The 26,247-nt window shown below is 39.9% G+C and overlaps 3 protein-coding genes across 4 annotated transcripts in view; 1 reads left to right on the plus strand and 2 right to left on the minus strand.

Moving 5' to 3' along the window:
- The window catches only part of pak6 (p21 (RAC1) activated kinase 6), a 43,356-nt gene extending 40,801 nt beyond the window's left edge, over nt 1-2,555 (minus strand). Inside the window, exon 1 of the mRNA XM_079852829.1 lies at nt 2,168-2,555. The gene's annotated coding sequence lies outside the window, so the exon portion shown is untranslated. The remainder of the gene's footprint in view (nt 1-2,167) is intronic.
- Nucleotides 2,556-5,872: 3,317 nt separating this feature from the next.
- Nucleotides 5,873-13,130, minus strand: bub1bb (BUB1 mitotic checkpoint serine/threonine kinase Bb). The gene is made up of 9 exons (XM_079853573.1): nt 12,965-13,130; nt 12,203-12,357; nt 12,069-12,128; nt 10,952-11,096; nt 10,674-10,870; nt 8,514-8,698; nt 8,243-8,427; nt 8,027-8,124; nt 5,873-7,008 (listed from the first exon to the last, which is right to left on the minus strand). Exons 2-9 carry the CDS (start codon nt 12,340-12,342, stop codon nt 6,726-6,728), a joined length of 1,293 nt encoding a protein of 430 aa, XP_079709699.1. The 5' UTR covers nt 12,343-12,357; nt 12,965-13,130; the 3' UTR covers nt 5,873-6,725.
- A 420-nt stretch (nt 13,131-13,550) lies between these two features.
- Nucleotides 13,551-26,247, plus strand: part of zfyve19 (zinc finger, FYVE domain containing 19) — a 14,845-nt gene continuing 2,148 nt past the window's right edge. The window contains exons 1-11 of one of the 2 annotated variants that reach the window (XR_013819342.1): nt 13,551-13,749; nt 13,832-13,953; nt 14,029-14,082; nt 14,163-14,326; nt 17,132-17,274; nt 18,286-18,391; nt 18,649-18,861; nt 21,545-21,621; nt 22,454-22,555; nt 25,092-25,708; nt 25,854-26,204. Coding sequence is in view for 1 of the 2 variants with exons in the window: in XM_079852566.1 (XP_079708692.1) it covers nt 13,696-13,749; nt 13,832-13,953; nt 14,029-14,082; nt 14,163-14,326; nt 17,132-17,274; nt 18,286-18,391; nt 18,649-18,861; nt 21,545-21,621; nt 22,454-22,555; nt 25,092-25,261 (1,205 nt within the window). In the remaining variant the exon portion in view is untranslated. Of the gene's footprint in view, nt 13,750-13,831; nt 13,954-14,028; nt 14,083-14,162; nt 14,327-17,131; nt 17,275-18,285; nt 18,392-18,648; nt 18,862-21,544; nt 21,622-22,453; nt 22,556-25,091; nt 25,709-25,853; nt 26,205-26,247 lie in introns of those variants that run through there. The other variant, XM_079852566.1, reaches the window with a different exon arrangement.

The following is a 26,247-nucleotide window of genomic DNA, read 5'->3' on the forward strand; positions in this document are numbered from 1 at the left end:
ATGAGCTTGCAGCTCTATAGGGCACAGCTGATTGGTTCCTGCTGTATCAGTAGCCAATGAGCTCGCTGCTCAACCTTCAAATCAGGGCTGCACGATATTGAAGAAAAATGCGATATTTGATAACTAGAAAGAGTTTAAAAACAAAGAGTTTAAAAACAATCAATAAATAAAACAAACAGGCAAGAGAAAAACAAATATTGTCATTTGCACAACTGATATTTCCTAAATTAGTTCAAATTAGGGCTGCACAATATTGAAGAGAAATGCGATATGCGATAACTCATTAAATGATGCGATATTCGATATGATAATGCTTAAAGTGTGTAAAATAAACTTAAATTATCTTTAAAATATATTTAAAATGATATAACCTGCATATGTGTTTTACATTCTTTTTGTGACTAGAAAACATCCCTACAGCTTCTGACAGTGAACATCAGTGTTTTACTGTGGTATAAGAAGTGTTATTTTAACATCAGTGTAAACCTCGGGGTTCAGGTTATCCTACATCAGGGTTATTAAACAACAGAAACTGAATAATCAAATGCAAAAATAAAACACTGCTTAGTTTTCACTGTATGAATTAAATATATACTGATTCTTATTAAAGCTACAAAAGTGAGTGATTTTCTCTTTGTCTTTTGTTCATGACCATAGTTATTGCAAGCCGTTACGATATGCATATCGCGATTTATACATTTGCGATATTTCGATAATTTCGATATATTGTGCAGCCCTAAACACTCGTCAGCATTTGCTGTAGTTGCAGCACGCCTTCAGAAACCCTCCCCCTCCCCAGCTCCACCTGTATAGATCTGTCACGGATAAATCATGTACGCTATGTTGCACAGCAGTGTGTCGTGTGTGTGTGTTGGCAATATCAAGTCCCGTACTTGCTAGTTTACTTGCAGCTTTACAGAAACTCATGATGTTAATGTTTATAATATCTAAATCTTCAGTTGCATTTTCACATCTGGGCGATAATATAGTTTACACCAATAAAGCAGTTGAGATTTGGCATGTAATATATATTGCTTTTACAGTGTGTATGCAGATAAAGTTGGATATACATATATCCAACTTTATATTATACAGCTGGGCAACATAATGCGACGATACAAGCAATCAGTTGAGATCTGCTACGGTATATAGTATAGTTCAAAGATTTTCATATTGTCTTCTTAGTAATTAAAATTGGATAGTTTTCTTCTAGAAAGACAAAACGTTCAGGTGGAGAAAAAAAATAGTTTAGTATATAGTATATATCGGCCTACGCAAGTTGGACATATATCCAACTTTATATAAAGAACAACTGGATGATAATGTTGTTTATTTTGCGCAGAAATATAATATAAAGCAGTTGAGATTTGATATATATTAATTAAGTGTACTCAGTTTATGTGGATAAAGTTGGATATAATATCCAACTTTATAGAGAGAGAGTTGTGCGATGATATAAACAATCAAACAGCCAAGATTGTGAAAGTGCATATGAAAATATTCATATTTAAATGACTATCATTCTGTTTCACATGCAGAGTTAGATCTGCAACAGCTCTTGCGATCAGAAATGTCATTATTGGGCCAACTGAGGAGTTTGGATGAAGGCTTTTCATTCTGATCGAGCTATTCAATGTAAAAAAAAAAAAAAAAAAGACAACATACTCGGACTTCCTCAAATTGCCCTTAGAAGAACGCCTAGGCATGCTTTTGAAGGTGCCTCGAATGCCCTAACATTCAACTTTAATATATCAAACCCTCCAAACATCATTATAATGGGTCAACTGCTCAGAAACAGTCATTTTTGAAAGGTTTACCTTGAGGTCCCTCATCTATGCATGCAAATGCAGCGCGGGCGCGCGCACGAGAGAGGGAGAGAGAGAGAGAGAGGGAGGATGAGGGGTTGGTGAGGGTGAGGGAACGTAAAAGCATTTCCACATCAACGCAGTCCTTCAGAGCTTCACCTTCTTTTCTTGAGCCTTTTCATTGTCGTCTAGGCTTTGTGCTTTTGCTTTCTCCCATCACCCGCTCTCTGCCTGTGTGTGTCTGTCTGTCTGTCTGTCTGTCTGTGTGTGTGTGTGTGTCTTCATCCAGCGATGCAGCACAAAGCATCATCAGCATCATGAACACAGCTTGCATATAGATGTCAAAACGCATGTTTTCCTACCTTGCCGTTGTGTGCTGATGAATGTAACAGCCTCTCCAGCTGGGAAGAGGCTCTGTGGGTCTGTGTGAACTCAGTCAGCCTCCCACTGCAGGCTCCCGTTCGCCTGAGAAGCCCCGATGCATTCCTGCCTCCAGCTGCACGCGTGCACGGCCATCTCAGAGAGATGATGCTCGAACCCGCGCATCTGATCTCCCAGAAGCCCCTGCTACCGGTGCCGTGATGCTGCCATGGTGAAAACAAGGTATAATCCACATCTAGAGGATGCGAAAACAGCCTGGCCTGCCTCCTCTTCCCTCTCTCTCTCAGTCTCTCGCTCTCTCTCCCTCCTCCTGCGTGTGTGTGTGTGTGTGTGTGTGTGGCAGCATCACCTAGGAGACAGTTCACGCCCCCTCTGTCGCCCTGGTGAAGTGTTTCCACGTGAGCGGGTGATTTGAGACGGCAGGTTGTGTGTGTGTGTGTGTGTCGCGCGCTGATAACCCGGTCAGCTCATGAATAATTCATGAGCTAATGAGGGTCATGACAGAAGAAGTAGTTTTATTTATATAGCGCCTTTCCGTAGCTCAATGTCGCTTTACATGTGTACATTACAATACATGTAGGCCTACTACACACCCGCACACACATTACAATCACATAAATACATGTTAGTATGCTTTTCGCTGAGTCTTGAATAGCCACAGATGAGATATTACGAAGTGTAATGGATTGTGAATTCCATCATTTAGGAGCATTAACACTAAATGACCTTCCACCTCCTACAGTAGCCAACCGGAAACGAGGGATGGACAATAAACCATAAATAAAACATTGTTTCCGTTGTAGAAATACCAGAAATTGCTTCATGTAGCAACATCTAAATGTGATTTATTAATATGACTGATACAGTCATTTCTGATGGTCAGGTAGCCGCTCTGTTTTTACTTTTCGGCTACTTGGTTGCATTTTGACTTTTAAAGCCTGCCGTTATCGTTATTGTAAAACCATAATAAATTAATATAGGATAAACATTAAAAAAAATTCTGAAAACTTCAGACACTGTGTTATTTATTTATTTATCGACACCAGTGTAAATGTTTCTACGTTACTTTGTTTAAAGAAACAGTTGTTTAACATGTTCAATTTAATAAAGTAGGCTAATATGAAATCTGGAACTTTTTTACTATATTAATTCAAATAGAACCATTTTAAAAGAATTCCAATGGAACTGCTTTCAAAATAAATAAAAAAATTAACGAATTTCTGGATTTTAATGCAACTTTCTTCATTACTTCTGGACTGTTGGAGCCTCACAAAAATATCACAATGATTTTTAATTCAAAGACTAAAACATTCACATGTTTAGCAGGTTAATCATGACGTCATCAACTCATGAAACCTATTTTACCGCTGACTGCACTCGCCAATATAATCAATAGCTTTAAAACGTTCATCTAAAACCCAGAGAGACATTTACCTCTTAATTAGTATAACGCAGATGCCACCCATCCTCATTATGAGAACAGCTTTTTATGTCATTTAATGCTCATCAATGACAGCCAGATGAATACAGCTGTAAAGGTGTTGCTAAATTCCCCAATAAGCACATTGAGCTGGTCTGTAGTTAATCGTCTCTAGTGTGATTTGCTGTCCTGCTATTGTCCTTTCAAATCTTTTGTTATGCAGGGTAATTTAAGTCCATTCCTAAACAATGACGCCCAATGAGCTTTTGTCTTTTGTCTTTAGCATATTAAAGGCAGGATAGGCGATTTGTTCCAGAAACATTTTTTGTTATGCTGGTTGAAAGTCTCTTCACATCCTGATAGCAGTCACAAAGTTCAGTGTTTATATGAGGAAGGCGTATGACCATAAAATGTTCGTCCAATCATTGAATTCGGTCTGAATGATACGATGTCCTATACCTGCCCTCAGCGTATGTGTTTCCGTACCTCCGCGCACATCACGTCATCAGCGCGTCTCATGCTATGTTAGACAGACGACAGTCACTGAGCAACACAAACGAAACAGCGGCTTTTCAAAGCCAACATACTGATCTACTGTTTTAGGCTTATTCTTTTTTTCTGAGACTATAATTTAAACAGTATCTCCTAGAGTTTTCAAGCTAGAACCACCAAACTCCGACGTACGATTTTCGTTGAACAGATGATCAAAACTACGAAAAGTCCCATAAACTTTCTTTGAGGGGGGTCAAGACTTTTGCACAATAAGACTTATAGAGTATTCACTAGCAAAGCTATCATAGGATAATGTGCTAATCATGCTAACAACATGCAAATTCGTGCTAGCATCTTGCTAAATCATGTTAGCAATGTACTAATTGCATGTTAGCAACATGCCAATTCAGGTTAGCAACAGGCAAAATCATGCCAGTAACATGTTAAATCATGCTAGCCACATGTTAAGTGATGTTAACAACAATGCTAAATAATGGTATCAGCCTGCTAAAACATGTTAATTCATGCTAACTACTAAAACAGGCTAGCAACATGTAAATTCATGTTAGAACATATTAACAACATGTTAATTAATGCTAACAACCTGTTAAAACAATAATGTGGCAATGTGGCTAGCAATGTGTTAAAACATGTTAATTCATGCTAGCAATGTCTTTTTGTCTCTTTCCATTTAACTAAATTTAAGGCTTACAAAACTTTCAAACGGCTTTGTCAAGGTGTGGCTTTGGAGGCGCTCTGAAGGGAGGGTGGGATCTTATGTTTCCAAAGCTAGCTTGCTATTGCTAGCCTCTCCGAAAATTGCCTACCCTGCCTTTAATAGCTGATGAATGATCCTCCGTTCACTAAAACACTGAAGGCTTCAGATCTAAGGCATGTTTTCTGCAGGAGAAAAGAGAGCGAGACAGAGCTCGTAATAAAACAAGAATCAACATCAGCTTGGCTTTAGGAGATGGAGAACTGAGGGATTTGAAATGTTGTAAAAGCGACAGAGATGATGGTGTTTTTATCACTCAACAGGAGAGGAAGTGTTTTATTGAACAGATAAACTAGCTCTCTAACAGAGTTCACTGTAAAGCAGGATCTATTGTGAAGATCATATTCATCCGCAGTCACGCAGAGCCGAAGCGCAACCACAACAATATTCTTCCGCTAAATGCACAGTTTTGTTTTAAAATTACAAAGTGTACCTTAAAAAGATGGTTTTATTTGTATTTTTGTTAAATCCATGTTTTTTTGTTTCCACTGTAACAAGTTTAACAACAACATTAAGTAAATGAGTAAAGCAGGTCATGGCATAGTTACATCATACTAAAGCATGCCATTCTTCCTCAGTGTGTTCCCACAGATGGACAAGCCGCTGTTTTACTATTATAAACCACATTGAGAGAAATAAGAGCACTTGAAAGTTCTCACTAGGCAGACACTCGAACATCAGCAGCTTTTTAGAGGCTCGCCTCTGTTGACCCACATCACCCTTCAGCGCCACCTGCTGATGCATCACTGAAGTACATGTTTAGAGGTTTGTTTAAAACAGGTCAGATAATCTTAATACTGCAGTGTAACTCGCCCTGCAGCATTTAGAGATTCACTATTATATGTTTCTCTTTGCATTGTCTGGATATGCACTGAAACACTGCAATTACATTCAATCCCTTTATCGTCTTCCAAGGAAACTTTGCAGCTAGTGTTGTGCGACAGCACTATAAAGAAAGTACAAATGCAGTTCCTGAAGTCAAAGTACAAGAGCAATTTTATGTTATGGAATCAGTTGCATTTATTGAAGCATCAATTACCACATCTACAAGCAATGACAATATAATAAATGCTACTCTTGCAATTAGAGTTGCCAACTGAAATTGTACAAATGTGACGAAACCAGCATTTCCCTGCGCTGTTGAACGGATTCTTAAACCCCTCTGATTGGCTATTGTGTTCACGCGCTCAACATAGATGTCTCTTATTGGCTACAATGATCAACGCTTCAAAAACATGTTGCTCTTCATCGAGCGCTTACAGAGATACACGGGAGCGTTTGAAAGCGGCGTGTATCAGCGGATATATATTAGGGATCCACTGATGGACGCCTGCTTTTAAACGCTCCTGTGTGTATCTGTGCAAGCGCTCGATGAAGAGAGTCAAAGATATCATTGTAGCCAATCACAGACATATATGAGCTCATCAACACATTGGCCAATCAGAGACATATGTTTTGTGCGTGAACACAACGGCCAATCAGAGGTGTTAAAGAATCCGTTCAACAGCGCGCAAAATGCTAGAGGGAAATGCTGGTATCATCATATTTTTATATTTCAGTACAGAAAAGTACCGAAGTCGGTAACTCTACTTGCAATATAAAAAATAAAAAAAATACTGTTGCGTTACAAAAAGTATGTATATACAAAAAAATACAAAAATTATGTACAAGAACACAGGAACAATTATACACAAACACACCTACACAGATACTTGTTGTGAGCAGCTCTACAGCATTTTTAGGTGTCGTCGGCGAGTTTAAAAACATCTAACACTGCTGTCTAGATAGAAAGCTCGCTGCATATTCAAACACAACCTATAGGTCTCAGTTTGTATTATAGCAGGTTTGGTCTTCAGTCTGTGCTGGAATCCTCAGGGCTGTTGGTGTGTAGTTTGCGAGCGTGTTTCTGCCAGTAGCGCTCGGCCCGCAGCTCCTCGAAGCAGAACTCTGTGGCTCCGCTGTAGATCAGATCTCTGCAGTACATGCTCTGTTCTCGGCTCTTCCCGTCCTCCTGAGTCTGCGTCTGCATGAGCTGCTGTCGCTCCTGCAGCATCTTCAGCGGCGTCTGCTCCAGTCTGCAGGGCTTCCTCGCCGACAGCACCGAGTTCACCGCAGGGTTGATCTTACACGGAGTTCTGGAGCGGGAAAAATGAGGTGAGTGCATGGAGATCATAAACATGCAAACACATGAGTGCACATCAGTTTCAGAAGAACAAGACCGATGCATAGTGGTCATTTAAAGTCAACATGAAATCAAAAGGTACTATTGTACTTTCTCTGCATGTGCAGGTCGGTCAGAGCTATTATCGCCATCCACAACTAAAACCATTAAAAAATGTTTGTAACGTGAAATAAGATTATTTTAGGGCAACATTTAAAATTTTCATTTAATTTAAGGTGTGCATGAACCGGAAAGTTGTGACCCACTTTACGTCAGTATCGTGACGTATATCCAGACTAAAACCAGATATTGAATGTGAAAAATAGAGGGCGTGGCTTGTTTTTCTCACCAGGAATTGATTGGATATAGAAAAGTGGGCGTTTCGTAAAAGTAAATACGGTCCGTTTTGATTTCATGCCGATTTGTACAAATACTAAAGAAACATTAATAAAAGCTAAAGGCATCTTAAAAAAAAAAAAAAAAAAAAAAAAAATGCTAGTTGCTAGTAAAAATGACTAAAAACACAGCAAAAAAAAAATACTAAAAGTTTGACAATGAAATGCAAAAATAAAAAATTATAAAAAAAATGCTAAAAGTACATTAGTGATGCAAACTAAATAGTACATAAAATGATACCATGGACCCAAAATATGATCGTCCTCATCCTAAACTGTATAAAGCATCTATTTATCTTATAATTTAAGATTATAAATGTCTAAAATATTTAATTACGTTGTGTTTTTTCCTACTCATAATACTGTAAGATGCATTTATTTTAATCAAATTTGTATTTTAATCTTAAATCTTAATTTTTATATATTTTGATCACATCTTTTATTAACTTTTTTTTTTTTTGCACTGTCAAACCCCTGCATTACTCCATGTTATTACACAGCCTAAAAGAACAAATGTTATTATGAAGGAGCACAAAGGCTTGAGGGAAATCTGCCATGCGCTGCGAGTTAATCATCAAATCCTCCAATCACACTCACACAGCGGGAGGCCGGTCGTCCTCTTCCACAAACGGCTGGAAACTGGGTTTAGGAGGCGGAACCGCGACACTGAGGCCCGATCTGGACTTCAGGGGCAACTGGAACAAAAAAAACAAACACGATCAACACTGCTCTATCAGATAACAGCCTCCAGACACAAAACTGACACCAGTCAGGTAACTGGTTAAACGGGTAACGCTCAACACAGACTCGCACCTTCACATTGGACCACTTCTCAGGTTTCTGTTCGTTCTCTTTGGCTCTGGCAGTAGGTGGCGCCGTCCAGATCTCAAACTTGGGCTCTTGCGGCACAGATTCAGGAGCTTTATTCTCATCAAATATCACAGGGCGACTGTTGTGTCTGGGGCCCAACGGCTGTTTAAACTGGAGCCCACGGGCATCTGTGTGTCAGAGCACAGAGTGTGTCGTTCACACCTGTATTTATACACAGCACATTCACAACACGTTTAAATGTGTGTATACTCACATCCGGCAGATGCGTTCACTCTGTTGATGGGAACGACGGCCTTTTTCTTCCCTTTGGCTTTGAGCTCAGCCAGTGACGCTCGCTGAGGCTCTTCATCATCATCATCATCATCATCATCATCATCATCTCTTTGTTGAGCTGTCATGGATGACATCATCTGTCTGCACACTCGTGCCTGCAACGCTCTGGAGACCAACACATTTCATTATGAGGCGTGAGCTAAAGTTGATTGATTCACTTCCGTTGCAAAGATCATTAGTTATTAACTTAGGGGCCGCTTACACGACACAGTTTTAACTGAAAACAGAAAAGTTTTAATGTGTTCTGGCCGTTCGTTTGCACGACAACAATGTTTGGTGCTCGAGAACGCAAACCTTGAAACCGGTTCCAAAGTTCAGAGTTGAAAAACGTGTAATCTCAGTGTAAACTTCAAAAACGTGCATCTGTGAAAGCGCTGACGGCGTGCACATGCGTATTACGTGTTTAGTCTATAGGTATGCGTGTTTGAATATATATGTGCGCAGGCGCGACATCGCCAAATTACTTGTCCGGCCTGCATAATACAGAATATTAAGTCGTTTCCGCGCATCCATGTGAACTGAAATCATTTTGACATTTTCTCTGTACAGAGGTGAAGGGAAGGAGGCTAGTGGACACTTCATTGTCACAGAGTGACGTTCGAAACACTGCAGTCAACATTTGCAGCCCTTTTTACTTCCATTATTACATGATTTCAGATTGAAACAATATAATCAACTAGAACGAATGCAGACCAAGACTTTATTTTATCAGAGAGGACTTTATTAGATGTAGAAAAGTGCCTTTATGTTTAGAATAACATGCACTGATTTAATCCTTCTAAGTGTTAATTTTATTCTTTTAATAATGGAATAGTTGGTTCAACCTTCAGAAAAAAATCTTGAAAAAAAAAAGGTTTTTTTTTTTGCATCTTATTTAATACGGCAGGTTTTTATGGCTCATATATTATGATTGATATTGTGCGAATATGGCGAGAAAAGCAGCTGAGTTTTATTCAGAGGCACAAACTGAGCAAAAATATGCAATTTGATGCATATATTTATGGACAAAAAGTAAAATGAAATTCAGATGCTTGTAATGTAAATCAATGAGATCTTTATAGCAGATACTGACATAAAATTATATTTAAATATCAGTCATCACTAAATCTGCCAATAATGTCTCCGTAAGATGATATTTAAATTAGGGCTGTCAAACGATTAATCGCATCCAAAATAAAAGTTTGTGTTTACATAATATATGTGTGTGTGTATGGAGTATAATTATTTTCTATATATAAATACACACATGCATATATATATTTTTTTTTAAATGTTATTTATATATAAAATATTTATATATAATATAAATTATATATAATATAAATATATATACACAGTATATACATGCAAATATTTCTTAAATATATACATGCATGTGTGTGTATTTATATATAGAAAATAATTATACACCGTACACACACATATATTATGTAAACACAAACTTTTATTTTGGATGCGATTAATCACGATTAATCGTTTGACAGCCCTAATTTAAATGCTTAGTTATATGATCAAATCTCTAGTTTTAAAACATATAATGCAATGCAATACAATGATGAGTGAGTCATTGTTGACCTTCCCCAAAAGCCTGATGATCATATTTGAGACTCACATTTGAACATTTTTCTAAAAAAATATATATATATATATTTATAGATAATCAAGTAAACCTGAGTTGCTTCAGTTCAGTAAGTGTTTATATCTTAAAAAAATATTACTAACAATATAAAAGGTTATTCTGATGGTTATTTAATAAAAATCATTAATTTCACAGCATAAACCCTGCAAGCTGAAGGTGGATGTTTTTTATAATTACACTAAAAGCCTTTTATTTTCTAAAAAAGTGTAAGCTATCAATCAGACCTTAGAACTTAATGCATCAAATATAATACATTAGGCTTTAAAGAATTAATTTTATGTTATCTATCTCAGTTTATTTGTATCGTTTATATGTCATGTTTATTTGAACTTTATTGTAAAGCGACCTTGTATTATATAAAATAAACATATTATTATTATTATTATTATTTTGAATTAATTTTAGGACAGACAGAGATGAATAGACTGGAAGTTTCCAGACCTGTGAAACGCATGTAGTTTATCTACAGGTTCTGCTCCACACTTGACACCATCCTGAAAAACCCTGTCAGCCATCTTTAAATTCCCTCTCTTCTCGTGCTCCTCGGACCAGGCGATGTAGAGAGCGGCTTGCATGGTTCCGATTCCTTGAGCTTGCATGTAGCGGAAGACGTCCATCGGGTCCGAACAACCCTCTGCCTGCAAGCAAATGGAAACAAACGAGTTAAAAACCACTATACTGATGCAATCTGAATGCTAAATGTGAGGTCTGTCACTCACAAATTCGATCCAGAGTTCAACGTAGCGAACGTCATTGTGGTATTTGTTGTCGGCTGTGAAGAGCATGACCGCTCTTTCAAGAAGCACTGATAAATTACTCTCCTTTCCACCCTGTGGGAACGTCTGCTTTGTCCATTTTATGTACCTGCAGAAAAAATAAGAAATAGAGTTCGTACAGATCCAGGACTTTTAAAGCACTGCTTTTTTGGTTTTCAAGAACTACAATCTGAGATCTCACTTATCAAACAATATCTTTATTATCTTTCAACTTCTAAAAAAAGGTAAATAGATAAAAGTAAACTAATAAAACAAAATGGTACAAATAAAGTGCAGCACATGCAATGACTGTAATAATAATAATAATAATTCGTTACATTTATATAGCGCTTTTTCTGAGACCTCAAAGCGCTTTACATAGATGGGGGAATCTCCTCAACCACCACCAATGTGCAGCATCCACTTGGATGATGCGACGGCAGCCATATTGCGCCAGAACGCCCACCACACACCAGTTTACTGGTGGAGAGGAGACAGTGAAGAAGCCAATCAGTATATGGGGATGATTAGGAGGCCATGATGGGCAGGGGCCAAGGGGCAAATTTGGCCAGGATGCCGGGGTTACACCCCTACTCTTTTTCGAAGGACATCCTGGGATTTTTAATGACCACAGAGAGTCAGGACCTCGGTTTAACGTCTCATCCGAAGGACGGGTCTCATCCGAAGGACTGTAGTAACTTTAACCATTGAAAGGATACTATGACAATAATTTACAAATACACTTCATGAATATACGATTGAACTGAATAATGAAAGCTAACATATACTTGAATATTTACCGTATATGAGAAATATCCACTCATAGCCAGGCAAAATGGCTCTATATCACACGAGCTGCATTTTGCGATTTCGATAAAATTAAACACTAATTTCACATATACTTTCAATAATTCAAGCACCTTTTCATAAATATGGCTGTTTTCAAAGGTTTTCCAGGACTTACATTTTTAAAAAGTCAAATTCAAGCACTTTAAGCACCTTGTACTTGAAGAAAACCCTGAAGAAAACATGATTAACTGCGATTTGCATATCAAAAGTAAACATGCATCTGCTGTCATACCTGACCCAAACATCGAGAGGGTCGTCGCCATCATACATCCGCAGCTCAGACTCAAACGCTCTAAAAAAGAAGAAAGGTAACATTACTGAATTGTTCTAGAACATGCTTTTAGTTTGATTGAAAACCCCACTCACTGCCTCTTCTGGTTGAGGGCCGTGTGGTTCCCCTCCTGCTGCTGACACAGGGCCTGGTGCAGGGCCGAGATGGTACGGCCTTGTCTCAAAGGCTGGATGTTTTCTTTACATAATTCCCATTCCACATCACACTCTGCCATGGCTGGGGATCCGATCTAGAAGTGAAAAAACAGATGGCACTTATGATACTGAGTGGTTACCATATTCATATACTATGGCATTTAAAGGGTCAGTTCACCCAAAAATATTAAAAAAAAAAAGTTCTGTCATTAGTTACTCTCCCTCATGTTATTCTAAACCTCTATGAGTTTCTTTCTTCTGTTGAACACAAAAGATGATGTTTTAAAGAATGTGGATAACCAGACAGTTGATGGACCCCATTGACTTCCATAGTAGGGGGAAAAAATACTATGGGAGTCAATGAGGTCCGTCAACTGATTGATTACAAACACTCTTTAAAATATCTTCTTTTGTGTTCAACAGAAGAATGAAACTCATACAGGTTTAGAATAACATGAGGGTGAGTAAATGATGGAGAAATCTCTTTTTCAAAGGTAAGTTACTCTACCATGATCTAAAAACCAATGTATGCCCCACATATTCAAGCTCTTAAAGAAGAAAAGCAGTAAATTATGGAAAATACATTAAAAGTAACAAACAGCAGGGAAAAAAAACACATTTCTGTGTTTCTCTAACGTTACCGTTTCCCCTGTTCTCCATGTTTATACTGTCTGTTAAGTGGATAAAACAAATATAACTTACATTTACACAGCAGAAATCTCCTTTATATTCTTTTCTTCGTCAAAACAACCGTCGCTGTATAGTAGAGGTATACAAATATGGTATTATTTCATAAATCGCTCGCTCTTGTCTGGTCTGTTCGAGTTGAAGGAGCAAAAGACATTTGAACAAAAACCGGAAGCGCGCCAAAGAGATCCTGATTGGACGAACCGATCACGTGACCACACGCGGTTAAATCGACATAATAACCGCCTGTTTTTTTAAAATAAATATATGTATTTGTGTTTTTTATATATCTTAATAGTGACTTTATTTTTTCACCCACATTGTTGTGCAGTATAAATCTTGTGATAGTATGAGAGCAAGCTAGAGCGTAGCTATCATGTTGCATGCTGGGAAATGAGTACATTTCAAATTTAGAGTTTTGATTGCTTTATTCATAATTCTTTTTGAGGTAATTTTAGGTAATTTTTTTTGTTTTTTTAAATAAATACGCCTCTGGATTATTCTGCATGTATTGTTTTTACAATCCACTACAAGTCTCATCGCTGCAAGCAATAAAAACTACATTTCCCAACACGTCTCAGTTCTCGCAGCGCTTCCTGTATTTACGTTCTCTGATTCAAGAGAAACACAATGGAGAGAATGCAGCTGAAATAGCGTCATACAATACAATACATTTAATTATTATAATCTTGAGCATTTAAAGTGTCACTACAGCATGATTCTGCGATTCCCCGAAGAATCTCAATATGGATAATCGTTGTTACTGCTGTGCATCAAAGTTCACTCTCTTCAGAAAAGAGGTTAGCGCCTATAGATACCGATTTATTTTAATTTAAATGCCTTAATTCAAAAAGTGTTTGACTTGGTTTTGTGTTTTTGCAGTTGGGTTGTAAAAACTGTGGCCATTCTTTCTGCTCTGGGTGTCTGACATTCAATGCTGTTGTGCCAAAATATGGAAACAGCCAGCAGAAAGTCTGCAAACAGTGTTATGGAAACTTAACAAGGTCTGGAAGCCAAACACAGTTTACACTGCTATAGTATATACACTAACACACAACTGACAGGTCTTTTTTGTACAGTCCAGGCAACCAGAATGATGCTGGCAAATGGTCCCCACCTGAAAACTACAAAAAGTATGAATCTGTATCTAAGTATCATATGTGAAATGCCCCTGTATGCCACAGGGATAACACAAATCTGTGGCGTCTTCCAGGCGTGTTGCTGCTCTCGAAGCCAAACAAGCTCAGCAGAATCAGCCGCCCCGACCCGGAGGTGGAAAGAACAACACTGTGAGTCGGGTTTCAACTCGAGGACTCAGTAAAGAGGACCAGGTCATCGCAGAACGACTGAACAAGCTGAAAGAGGAAACCAAGCCCAGTAAGATCTGTCAAAATCTGCTTGATTGTTTTGTCACAAAATGTAATCAACATTTGTTATCGCTCAGCTCTAATCTGCTAATTGCACTAGAAGACATAAACACACTATAAACATTAAAATTAGGAATGCGCCGATACGATAACCGATAATTCTTTATATTTGAAAGCCGATAACAGATACATATATGATATATATGATATAAACGATACATATATGTATATGTGTGTGTATATGTGTATATATATATATATGTGTGTGTGTGTATATATATATATATATATATATATATATATATATATATAGATAGATAGATAGATAGATAGATAGATAGATAGATAATATACCATACAGAGCCTTAAAAATTAGGATTCCAAAACAAAAGTTTATTAAAGGAGTCATAACCTAGTATTACCTTGGATACCTACTGCTGTATTATAGTCTTTCAGGCCCTTCTAAAAAAGAAAAGTGGAAAAAAAATAAACACAGAGCTCCTCAGACCCTTATTTCTGAAGGCATTATTGTCTCGCGAGATCTGATGCGATATTTTGGCTGTCGTGGACGGTCATTTTAATAATGCAAATGAGGGGCGCGTTGATTGGTTGCAGGAAGGAGGGGGGTTGACGCCGCAGGTAACGCTTTAGCATATCATTCCAAAATGACATCATGGCGCAAGTTGTGAATGAACCCGACCTGGCCGCGACCGGCTTCCCGGCCAGTGTATAAGCGTTAGGCAATCAATATACAACAATAGCCGAATTCATGATGATCTCAGTCATTTGTTTTTTGCAAAGTAACGTTAGCAGCCATTCCCCATGTTTACCTCGAAGCTAATACTCCCGCCAGTGTTGTGCCTGAACGCGTTCATTGAACGATAGTTCATGAACTCGTTCATATTTTGGGCGAACGTGAACTGAACGTACCGCATTACTGCCTGATGAACGTTACTGTGAACTCGTTCATTCTGGTGTCTGTGAACGCCACGCTCTCTCAGTTTAACTTCGTTCAGTAAGATGCCAGATTTCTATAAAGCCTTCCAGGCGAAAACCCACCTAAAACACACCGTAAACCGGCCTAAATATGTAGCGGAAAAACACCCAATCTGGCAACACCAGCCACCAGTGTCAATTGACTCTCTTGTTCGATCTCGTTCATCAAAATGAACAAATCTTTTTTCGAGTCATTTCGTTCATTTAAGGGGCTTTAAATGTTACTATTAACTGGCAAATTCCCCGAACACATCCACCTACGCAATCTTGATCATATTCTGAATTAAGAAATCATTACAATGCAGTCAAAAATCGTTTACAGGGAACATAAATAATTACTTCACCTCGAGTCTTTCGTTTATTTGTCTAGTGACAGACGCAATAGCATACAATAGCCGCATTAGCAGTTAGCTGCTGTTTGTTACACACAGTAGAGCAATAAAAACACTGTCTTTCAATTGCAGGCAAGTCTCTGATTGTTGGAATGGCGCTTTTCCCGAGCTTCGATGCCAACTTCGCCTGATATTGCCCCAAATTTGTGAAGGATTCCGGCGTACAATGTTTAGCACAGCACAGACACCTAACGATAAGCCAGTGGGAAGGGTTGAAGGAACCGCGTCATTAAAAATGAATTTAATCCACTGGTCCCTGATAGCTAGGTCCGTTCTTGGTAGAGAAAACACATTTACATGTTGATTCTGACAGTCAACCACAGAGCAACTCAGGTGTGCACTACGTTTCTGCATCTTTCTCGACTGAACTAATATGAGGGGGAGAGGGGCAGGGCGGGCTTCCTGCAGCATAGGTCTGCGGTGTCCATATATGGTATATCCTGCCCCGTCTTGACATCAAGACGGGGCAGAAATCAAAATCTCGTATTTGAGTGCGCGTGCACATGGGCTATTTTACAAACCCTGATGTAAACAAACGCTTCACTTTTAAATATCGGCTTCCCGGCCAGTGTATAATCATTATGCAATCATAACATACATTGATTCTCGTGGAAAAGTGAAAATTGCAGGTTATGACTCCTTTAAGAATTAGAATCTCAAAGGATATTAAGATGTCTTTAATACCTCTTGAGTTACAGGCATGCAAATTTTGGAAAAAGAATAATTATGGCACTCAGACAGGTATATTCTATGCAATTGTGTTGATTTCTAGTTTCAGCGTTATTTGATGTTCAGATATTCGTCTTTAAAAGAAAAAAGCATCATCTGTATGTAAAGTGACCCACATTTGGTTTTCGACTTCTGAAAATGTGCACAATTGACCAATTTACTCATGAAGCCGCATTGAGATCTCCATATCTCTGTGATTGATCCATCGAGGGCCTTTAAAATGAAGATCTCAAAATAAAAGTTTGTTAAGAACTAGAATCTAAAAGGATATTAAGATATCTTTAATACTTCTGGAGTTTCAGGCATGCAAACTTGGAGTTAAAAACACAAGAAGTGCTTTTTTCCCATTTTTGAACGCTCACCGTTGGCATATAATGAAACAAAGATTGCTGAAGTCAACAGATTTCACTAATAGACTTTATTTAGAAATAAAATAATGATGCTGCCATCTTTCTAAAGTCATTTTTACACCCCTGTAATTTGGCTCCAAATCTCAAAATTGTCATTTTAACAGTGAATTACTCATGTTTCACGACATTTAATATTTTGGTTTTGTCCTTCATTTATGTATTTATTTCACCAGAAAAAAGTGATCAGAATCAAACAGTTTGGCCGGGGACCTCTGGTTGAGTTGACACGGAATGACCCTAATCTAAACTTTGATTCTGTCTCTGATGTGTCTCTCTGTTCTCACGCAGAGTCCATCCCATCAGAGCAGGAGCTGGAGTCTCGTCTCGCTGCCCTGAAAGCGCCGGTTCAGCCCGTGCCTTCAGATAAAGACATGGAGGAGCGTCTGGCGGCTTTACAAGGAAGACCTGCGCCCTCGCAAGCCCCACCGCCTGTAACTACAATATGCTTTCACCTCAAGTGCCCTTATTATGCTTTTTCGAATATATTTTTTCATGTTGTGTTTAATAGGGCTGTTTGTGAATATAAAAAGTCAAAGATCAAAGATAAATTGAGTTTTTGTCTCAGAAAAGAAAGAAGTGATTCTGAACTGAAACGAGTCATCAGTAATTCCAGTCTCACTTCCTGCTCAACCTATCTAGGTTTGAAGCAATTTGCATAATGCCACCTGATTGGCTGAACAGCGTCTGCTAAGCCCCGCCCTCAAACACTGTAGTTTATCTGAGACTGGAAGAGTTTGGTTCGTGTTGTTCATGTCGAGAAGACGCTGTTTTCCACTTCAAAAACCCACGCCATCGTTACCGTTCGTATCACTGTGTGTCAAGAGCTGAGATTCAGATATGATGATGAGCGTTTGCTTTCTGGCCAATCAGAGCAGAGCAGCTCTGAGAGAGGCGGAGCTTAGAGAGACTGAATCCTTGATGGAAGCGTTTCAGACACTGAGAGAAAAGAGCTGAAGCTGCAGTGCAGATTATAAGGACAATAAAGTGTTTTTGATCTCGAATACATGTGAACCTGTTGTAGGGACTCCAAAACAAAACTAGGAGTCTTAAAAATAGCATAATGGGGCACTTTAAAAAGTTTTATGGTCATAGAATTTATTATTACCCAGTTTATATTAATATTAAATTTGTACATTTATTAAATCTGAAGGTCATGCATCAGTGATTGCCTGCATCTGTAGCCTTTGATTGAAATAAGATGGGATTCAGATATGATAATGAGCGTTTGGTTTCTGACCAATCAGAGCAGAGCAGCTCTGAGAGAGGCGGAGCTTAGAGAGACCTTGATCGAAGTGTTTCAGACACTGAGAGAAAAGAGCTGAAGCTGCAGTGCAGATTATGAGGACAATTAAAGTGTTTTTGACCTTGGATGCATGTGAACCTGTTGTAGGAGACTTTAAAATAGCAGAACGTGTGTTTATATGGATGTTTAATGTGTGCAGGTTCATCAGCCTCCCGACAGCAGGACTCAAACAGAACAGACTAATGATCTGATCGCCCAAATGACGGAGGAAGTTGCTATTGATGACCAGTATCCATCGTCAGAGGGTAGATTTACGAGTCTGACTGAATGCATGATTTATTCTCAGTTATGAAGTTTAATCCCCCAATTTTGGTTTTATGGGAAATAATGCATGTTGCTTTAATAGTGCACATTGAAATTGGTTTTACGGCACTAAATAAAAGATTAAGCCCTCATTTTGGTTAAACATTAAAGAGTTTATAAAGCAATAGGCATCTCAAAGCCATGTGACAGTGATTTTACCATGCTTACGGTAATTTTCTTTTTCTCTCTTTCGTCACAGACGAACCATTAAACGATCTTAATAAACAAGAGGGAGGCGGGGTGAATGAGAACGTGGATGACGGCGAGCTGTCAGTCAAACAGATGGAGGCGGAGCAAAGCCGCGTGATGGAGGAGGCCATGCAGGAGCTGAAGAAAGACAAGCGCAACGAGGAGCAGATGCGGGAGACGGCCATGAGACTCGCTGTTCTGCAGGGACTCGACCCAGAACAAGGTGCTTTACTGCTGGAGGCGATGCTCTAGAGCGATAGGTCACACAAAAATGAAAATTAGCCCATGATTTACTCACCCTAAAGACTTTCTTCTTTTAGCCGAACACAATAGGAGTTATATAAAAAAATATCCTGGCTCTTCCAAGCTTTATAATGGGAGTGAATGGGGGGTGAGATTTTGAAGCCCAAAGAAATGCATCCATCATCATAAAAGTAATTCATACGACTCCAGGGGTTAATAAAGGCCTTCTGAAGCGAAGCCATGCGTTTGTGTAAGAAAAATATCCATATTTATGACTATAATAACTGGCTGTAACGGCCGTCCGCGAGTCTAGTTCCGTTTGGAAGAGTGACCTCTGACCCCACGCTTGACCTCTGACCCCACGCATGACGAGTGACCTCTGACCTGACGCTTGACCTCTGACCCGACGCATGACGAGTGACCTCTGACCCGACGCATGACAAGTAACCTCTGACCCGACGCATGACCTCTGACCCCACGCATGACGAGTGACCTCTGACCCGACGCATGACCTCTGACCTGACGCATGACGAGTGACCTCTGACCCCACGCATGACCTCTGACCCCACGCATGACGAGTAACCTCTGACCCCACGCATGACGAGTGACCTCTGACCCCACGCATGACCTCTGACCCCACGCATGACGAGTGACCTCTGACCCGACGCATGACGAGTAACCTCTGACCCGACGCATGACCTCTGACCTCACACATGACGAGTGACCTCTGACCCCACACATGACGAGTGAGCTCTGACTCATCGCATGACGAGTGAGCTCTGACTCATCGCATGACGAGTGACCTCTGACCCCACGCATGACCTCGGACCTGACGCATGACGAGTGACCTCTGACCCCACGCATGACGAGTGACCTCTGACCCCACACGTGACGAGTGACCTCTGACCCAACGCATGACGAGTAACCTCTGACCCCACGCATGACGAGTGACCTCTGACCCGACGCATGACGAGTAACCTCTGACCCGACGCATGACCTCTGACCTCACACATGACGAGTGACCTCTGGCCCCACGCATGACGAGTGAGCTCTGACTCATCGCATGACGAGTGACCTCTGACCCCACGCATGACGAGTGACCTCTGACCCCACGCATGACCTCGGACCTGACGCATGACGAGTGACCTCTGACCCCACGCATGACGAGTAACCTCTGACCCCACGCATGGCCTCTGACCCCACGCATGACTAGTGACCTCTGACCCCACGCATGACCTCTGACCCCACGCATGACCTCTGACCTGACGCATGACGAGTGACCTCTGACCCCACGCATGACGAGTGACCTCTGACCGACGCATGACCTCTGACCTCACACATGACGAGTGACCTCTGACCCCATGCATGACGAGTGACCTCTGACCCCACACATGACGAGTGAGCTCTGGCTCATCGCATGACGAGTGACCTCTGACCCGACGCATGACCTCTGACCCGACGCATGACGAGTGACCTCTGACGGACGCATGACCTCTGACCTCACACATGACAAGTGACCTCTGACCCCATGCATGACGAGTGACCTCTGACCCCACACATGACGAGTGAGCTCTGACTCATCGCATGATGAGTGACCTCTGACCCGACGCATGACCTCTGACCCGACGCATGACGTGGGATGTAGGCGTAGCGTAAGCTTAGGTGAGAGCAGACGCCTCTCGCGGTTCAAACTAACTCTATTTGTTGGTATTTGCTTTCTTAAAGTCGGCATGAAACGGAAGTTGCGCTCGTCTTTTCTTCCCTGTTGTGCCGGAAATCCGAGAGAAACAAGAACAGATGTGGGCGGGGCTTGATTTTGTATGTGGGGAATTGATTGGATGGTTGTGGTCTGCTATTGGCTGATCTCATGTGAGTGACAGCTTGCCCCGCCCTCGTCATCAGAGAAGAGAATGAGAGACGAGATGCTGCGAGAGGAAGTTATTCTGATTCAAGATTACAATGAAGTTTATAAATAATGATGTGCACCGATAAATCATTTATAATAAACACTGCAATTTTACGTAACAAAAAAACATCAGTTGGCATGAAACACAAGACCGACTTCTGTACTGGAATGTATTTCTGAGCGAAATGAGGGGAAAAAAACTAGGACAGGACTTGATTTTAGCAGGAATAGCAAGTTCCATGGAAGTTAATGACATTTGGATTAAAGATTACAATAAATAAATAAAAACTATTAAAGTAAATCATGCTACAACAACAACAAAAAAAAAAATGCATGGATGAATCATTCACAATATGACCTGTAACATGCATTATGAAAATGAATGTTCAGTTTTGATTTCATGCCAATTTAAATCAATGCTTTGGTCTTAATGTGAACGATTAATTAGTGCATTCTGAATTTCATATTCACAACCTTCTCCGCCTTTGACTTTCCTCTTCTGATGAATTCTCGTTACAGGGGAAACCACTTTACACAATCCAATCAAGTCTTAATAAGTGGATATCAAACCTGTAGTTCCACTGAATATTCTCTCAGTTGAATGCATTGCGAATGATGCATTAAATAGATGCATAATACAACAATGTTTGTGTGTGTGTGTGTGTGTGTGTGTGTGTGTGTGTGTGTGTGTGTGTGTGTGTGTGTGTGTGTGTGTGTGTGTGTGTGTGTGTGTGTGTGTGTGTGTGTGTGTGTTCAGTCAGACTGTCAGATTTCCAGCAGCCTGACAGTGATGAAGAGACAGAAGAAGAGGCCATCGCCAGAGTGATGAAGAAGGTCTGTCGTCTTTATAAAACTTTTGATCCTAACGTCCCTCTGATCCTGAACAGTAGTTTGTGGACAAATATATATGAATTGCGATACACTATTTCAGAGCGAGAAGAAGCTGGAATATAAGAGAGTTTTTATTCGTTTCACTGCATCATTCCCATGTTATTCTAACTAGGATCTGAAGTTCAGACGACCTTTATAAACTCTATTAATCTTTAAGTAATTAATTACATCTTAATAAAAGGGTAGTTTTTTATATCCTTGTTGGAAAATTTGTATCTTTATGATCTTAGTTGCTTTAAAAAAACTGAATAAAATAATTTTCTCTATAATTATAATATTTATCATTTTGATATTCTGTGGGAAAAGATACAGAATAATTTGATGTGTTTGAACTTTTGTCTGGTAGTACAACTGAAGTGTAGCGTCAACTTAAACTATTTAAAGCATTTCTGTTCATTGAAATAAAGCTGAAATAAAATAAAACTAATATTTGTCGATGAAACTTAAACTAAATGAAAATTAAAAATTTTAAAGAATTAACTAAAAATAACTAAAACTGAAATAAAAATAAATATAACCTAAATAGCAGTATTTAAATAATAATAATAATAATGAAATGACAAAAAATGTAACTAAATTTAACACGCAAATTAAAAATATCAAATTAAACGGCAATTGAAAATATTAATAAAACTAAAATAACACTGTAGATCAGCCAACTGTGGCACTTCCCATAATAACCAGCAGAGGCCGCTCAATCCTCGAGCTCGATCTGAAGAGTGTGTGTGTGTGTGTGTGTGTGTGTGTGTGTGTGTTTTGTGTGTCACATGTTTAGTTATCAGAGGAGGCGACTCTAGACGAGGCCAGCGGATACAACATCCCACCAGAGCTCAGCGGCCCAATGAACCGAGAGAAGGACCCGTCCAGCAGGAGACCGGTACATCACACACACACGTCACACACACACACACACGTCACACACACAACACACACGTCACACACACAACATCCCACCAGAGCTCAGCGGCCCAATGAACCGAGAGAAGGACCCGTCCAGCAGGAGACCGGTACATCACACACACACGTCACACACACACACACACGTCACACACACAACACACACGTCACACACACAACATCCCACCAGAGCTCAGCGGCCCAATGAACCGAGAGAAGGACCCGTCCAGCAGGAGACCGGTACATCACACACACACGTCACACACACACACACACGTCACACACACAACACACACGTCACACACACAACATCCCACCAGAGCTCAGCGGCCCAATGAACCGAGAGAAGGACCCGTCCAGCAGGAGACCGGTACATCACACACACACGTCACACACACACACACACGTCACACACACAACACACACGTCACACACACAACATCCCACCAGAGCTCAGCGGCCCAATGAACCGAGAGAAGGACCCGTCCAGCAGGAGACCGGTACATCACACACACACACGTCACACACACACACACACACACACACACACACACACACACACACACACACACACACACACACACACACACGTCACACACACACACGTCACACACACACACGTCACACACACATCACACACGTCACACACACAACATCCCACCAGAGCTCAGCGGCCCAATGAACCGAGAGAAGGACCCGTCCAGCAGGAGACCGGTACATCACACACACACACACACACACACACACACACACACACACGTCACACACACATCACACACGTCACACACACAACATCCCACCAGAGCTCAGCGGCCCAATGAACCGAGAGAAGGACCCGTCCAGCAGGAGACCGGTACATCACACACACACGTCACACACACACACACACACACACACACACACACACACACACACACACACACACACACACACACACACACACACACACACACACACACGTCACACACACACACGTCACACACACATCACACACGTCACACACACAACATCCCACCAGAGCTCAGCGGCCCAATGAACTGAGAGAAGGACCCGTCCAGCAGGAGACCGGTACATCACACACACACGTCACACACACACACACACACACACACACACACACACACACACACACACACACACACACACACACACACACGTCACACACACATCACACACAACATCCCACCAGAGCTCAGCGGCCCAATGAACCGAGAGAAGGACCTGTCCAGCAGGAGACCGGTACATCACACACACACACACACACACACACACACACACACACACACACATCACACACGTCACACACACAACATCCCACCAGAGCTCAGCGGCCCAATGAACCGAGAGAAGGACCCGTCCAGCAGGAGACCGGTACATCACACACACACGTCACACACACACACACACACACACACACACACACGTCACACACACATCACACACGTCACACACACAACATCCCACCAGAGCTCAGCGGCCCAATGAACCGAGAGAAGGACCTGTCCAGCAGGAGACCGGTATATCGCACACACAACACACACGTCACACACACACAACACATCACACACACAACACACACGTCACACACACAACATCCCACCAGAGCTCAGCGGCTCAGTCTGCTGTGATTGGTTGACTGCTCACAGAGGGCGAGACAAAGGAGACACTGTTCGCTGTTCAGCCAATCGGATGGCATTATGCAAATTAGCTTCAAACCTACGCTTCAGAATCTTCAGAATCGCTTCTTTCTTTTAGGAGACAAAAGCTCCATTTATCTTTGACCTTTGACCTTTTACATTCACTAACAGCCCTAATACACACTACATGAAAGGTCATATCCGAAAAGCATAACAGAGGCACTGTATTTTGAGGGATTTCATCTATGCAAAAAGTTGACTTTTTATGACAATTATTTTTGACATAATTATGATTTACCAAAGCATGAACTTTTATGATTTATGACATACTAGTCATAATTATCAGATAGAAAGTCAAAATACTGAATCGAAATGATGACCTAAAAATTCATAATTATTATCAAAGTCAAAAAGTCATAATTATGACTTATAATCTTATCATTTTGACTTTTTATGACATAATTATGATTTACCAAAGCATCATTTTTTATTTGACCCTTTATGATATACCAGTCATAATTATTGGGATATAAAGTCATTCCACAATTCTGAAGTCATAATTATGAAATAAAAGTCACAAACAAAGTTCAGCAGGAAGTGACGACTCGTTTCAGTTCAGAATTGCTTCTTTCTTTTAGGAGACAATAACTCCATTTATCTTTGACCTTTGACCTTTTACATTCACAAACAGCCCTATTACACACTACATGAAAGGTCATATCCGAAAAGCATAATAGAGGCACTGTATTTTGAGGGATCTCATCTATGCAAAATTTGTCAATGCAGTATTTACAGAGCAAGTGCATTTATAATAAAAGTCACCAAGTTTTGTATAGTTCTGATAAAGTGTGTGTGTGTGTGTGTGTGTGTGTGTCGCAGGTCTCAGGCCAGCGTCTGCCAGCTTCTGCCTCTCAGATCCAGCGCTGTAATGATGAGGACAGTGATGAAGATGAAGATGAAGAGCTGCCCTGGTGCTGCATCTGTAACCGGGACGCCAGCATCCGCTGCCACACATGTGACCGAGATCTGTTCTGCGCTCGCTGCTTCAGGCACGCTCACAACACACACCTTTATTACACACACAGCTTGTGTTTAATACTTCACCTTCTTCACTAGCCCATCTCTGCCACAGAAGACAAAAGTGCATGCTGTGGTAGATTATAATAATGATGTAAATTTAAATTATGAAATACTCAGTCATAATTATCATTTAAAGTTGAACTTGTGAGATAAAAAGTCAAATTGATGGAAAACTAAGTCATAAAAACAAGATAAATTGACCTAATTATGGGTTGGGGACAAAAAGTTATAGTTATGACATATTAAGTCATAATTATGAGATAAAAAAAGTATAATTATGAAATCAAGTCAGAATTATGAGATAAAAAGTCATACATAATAAAAAGTAGAAATTGTGGAATACTAAGTCATAAAAACAAGATAAATTGACCTAATTATGGGATAAAAAGTCAACATTATGACCTGAAAAAGTTATAGTTATGACATGCTAAGTCATAATTATGAGATAAAAAGTCATACTTAATAAAAAGTAGAAATTGTGGAATACTAAGTAAAAAAAACAAGATAAATTGACATAATTATGGGATAAAAAGTCAACATTATGACCTGAAAAAGTTATAGTTATGACATACTAAGTCATAATTATGAGATAAAAGCCATAATTATGAAATCAAGTCAAAATTATTACTTAAAAGTCGAAAAGGGGTAATTATGAGATACAAAGAAATCATGGCCTAAAAAGTCATAATTATAACATATTTTAAGTAAAAAATTTATAATTAAGTCATAAATATGACTTGGTCATAATTATAAACTCAGAATCTTATAATTTGAACTTTTTATGACAATTATTTTTGACATAATTATGATTTACCAAAGCATGATTTTTTTCTTTTATGAACTATGACATATAAGTCATCATTATTGGATAGGAAGTCAAAATTCTAACATACAAAGTCATAATTATGAGATAAAAAAAAAAAAAAAAAAGCATAATTATGAAATAAAAATTTGA

This window comes from Squalius cephalus, assembly GCF_949319135.1.
Source record: "Squalius cephalus genome assembly, chromosome: 20".
NCBI classification, from domain to species: domain Eukaryota; kingdom Metazoa; phylum Chordata; class Actinopteri; order Cypriniformes; family Leuciscidae; genus Squalius; species Squalius cephalus.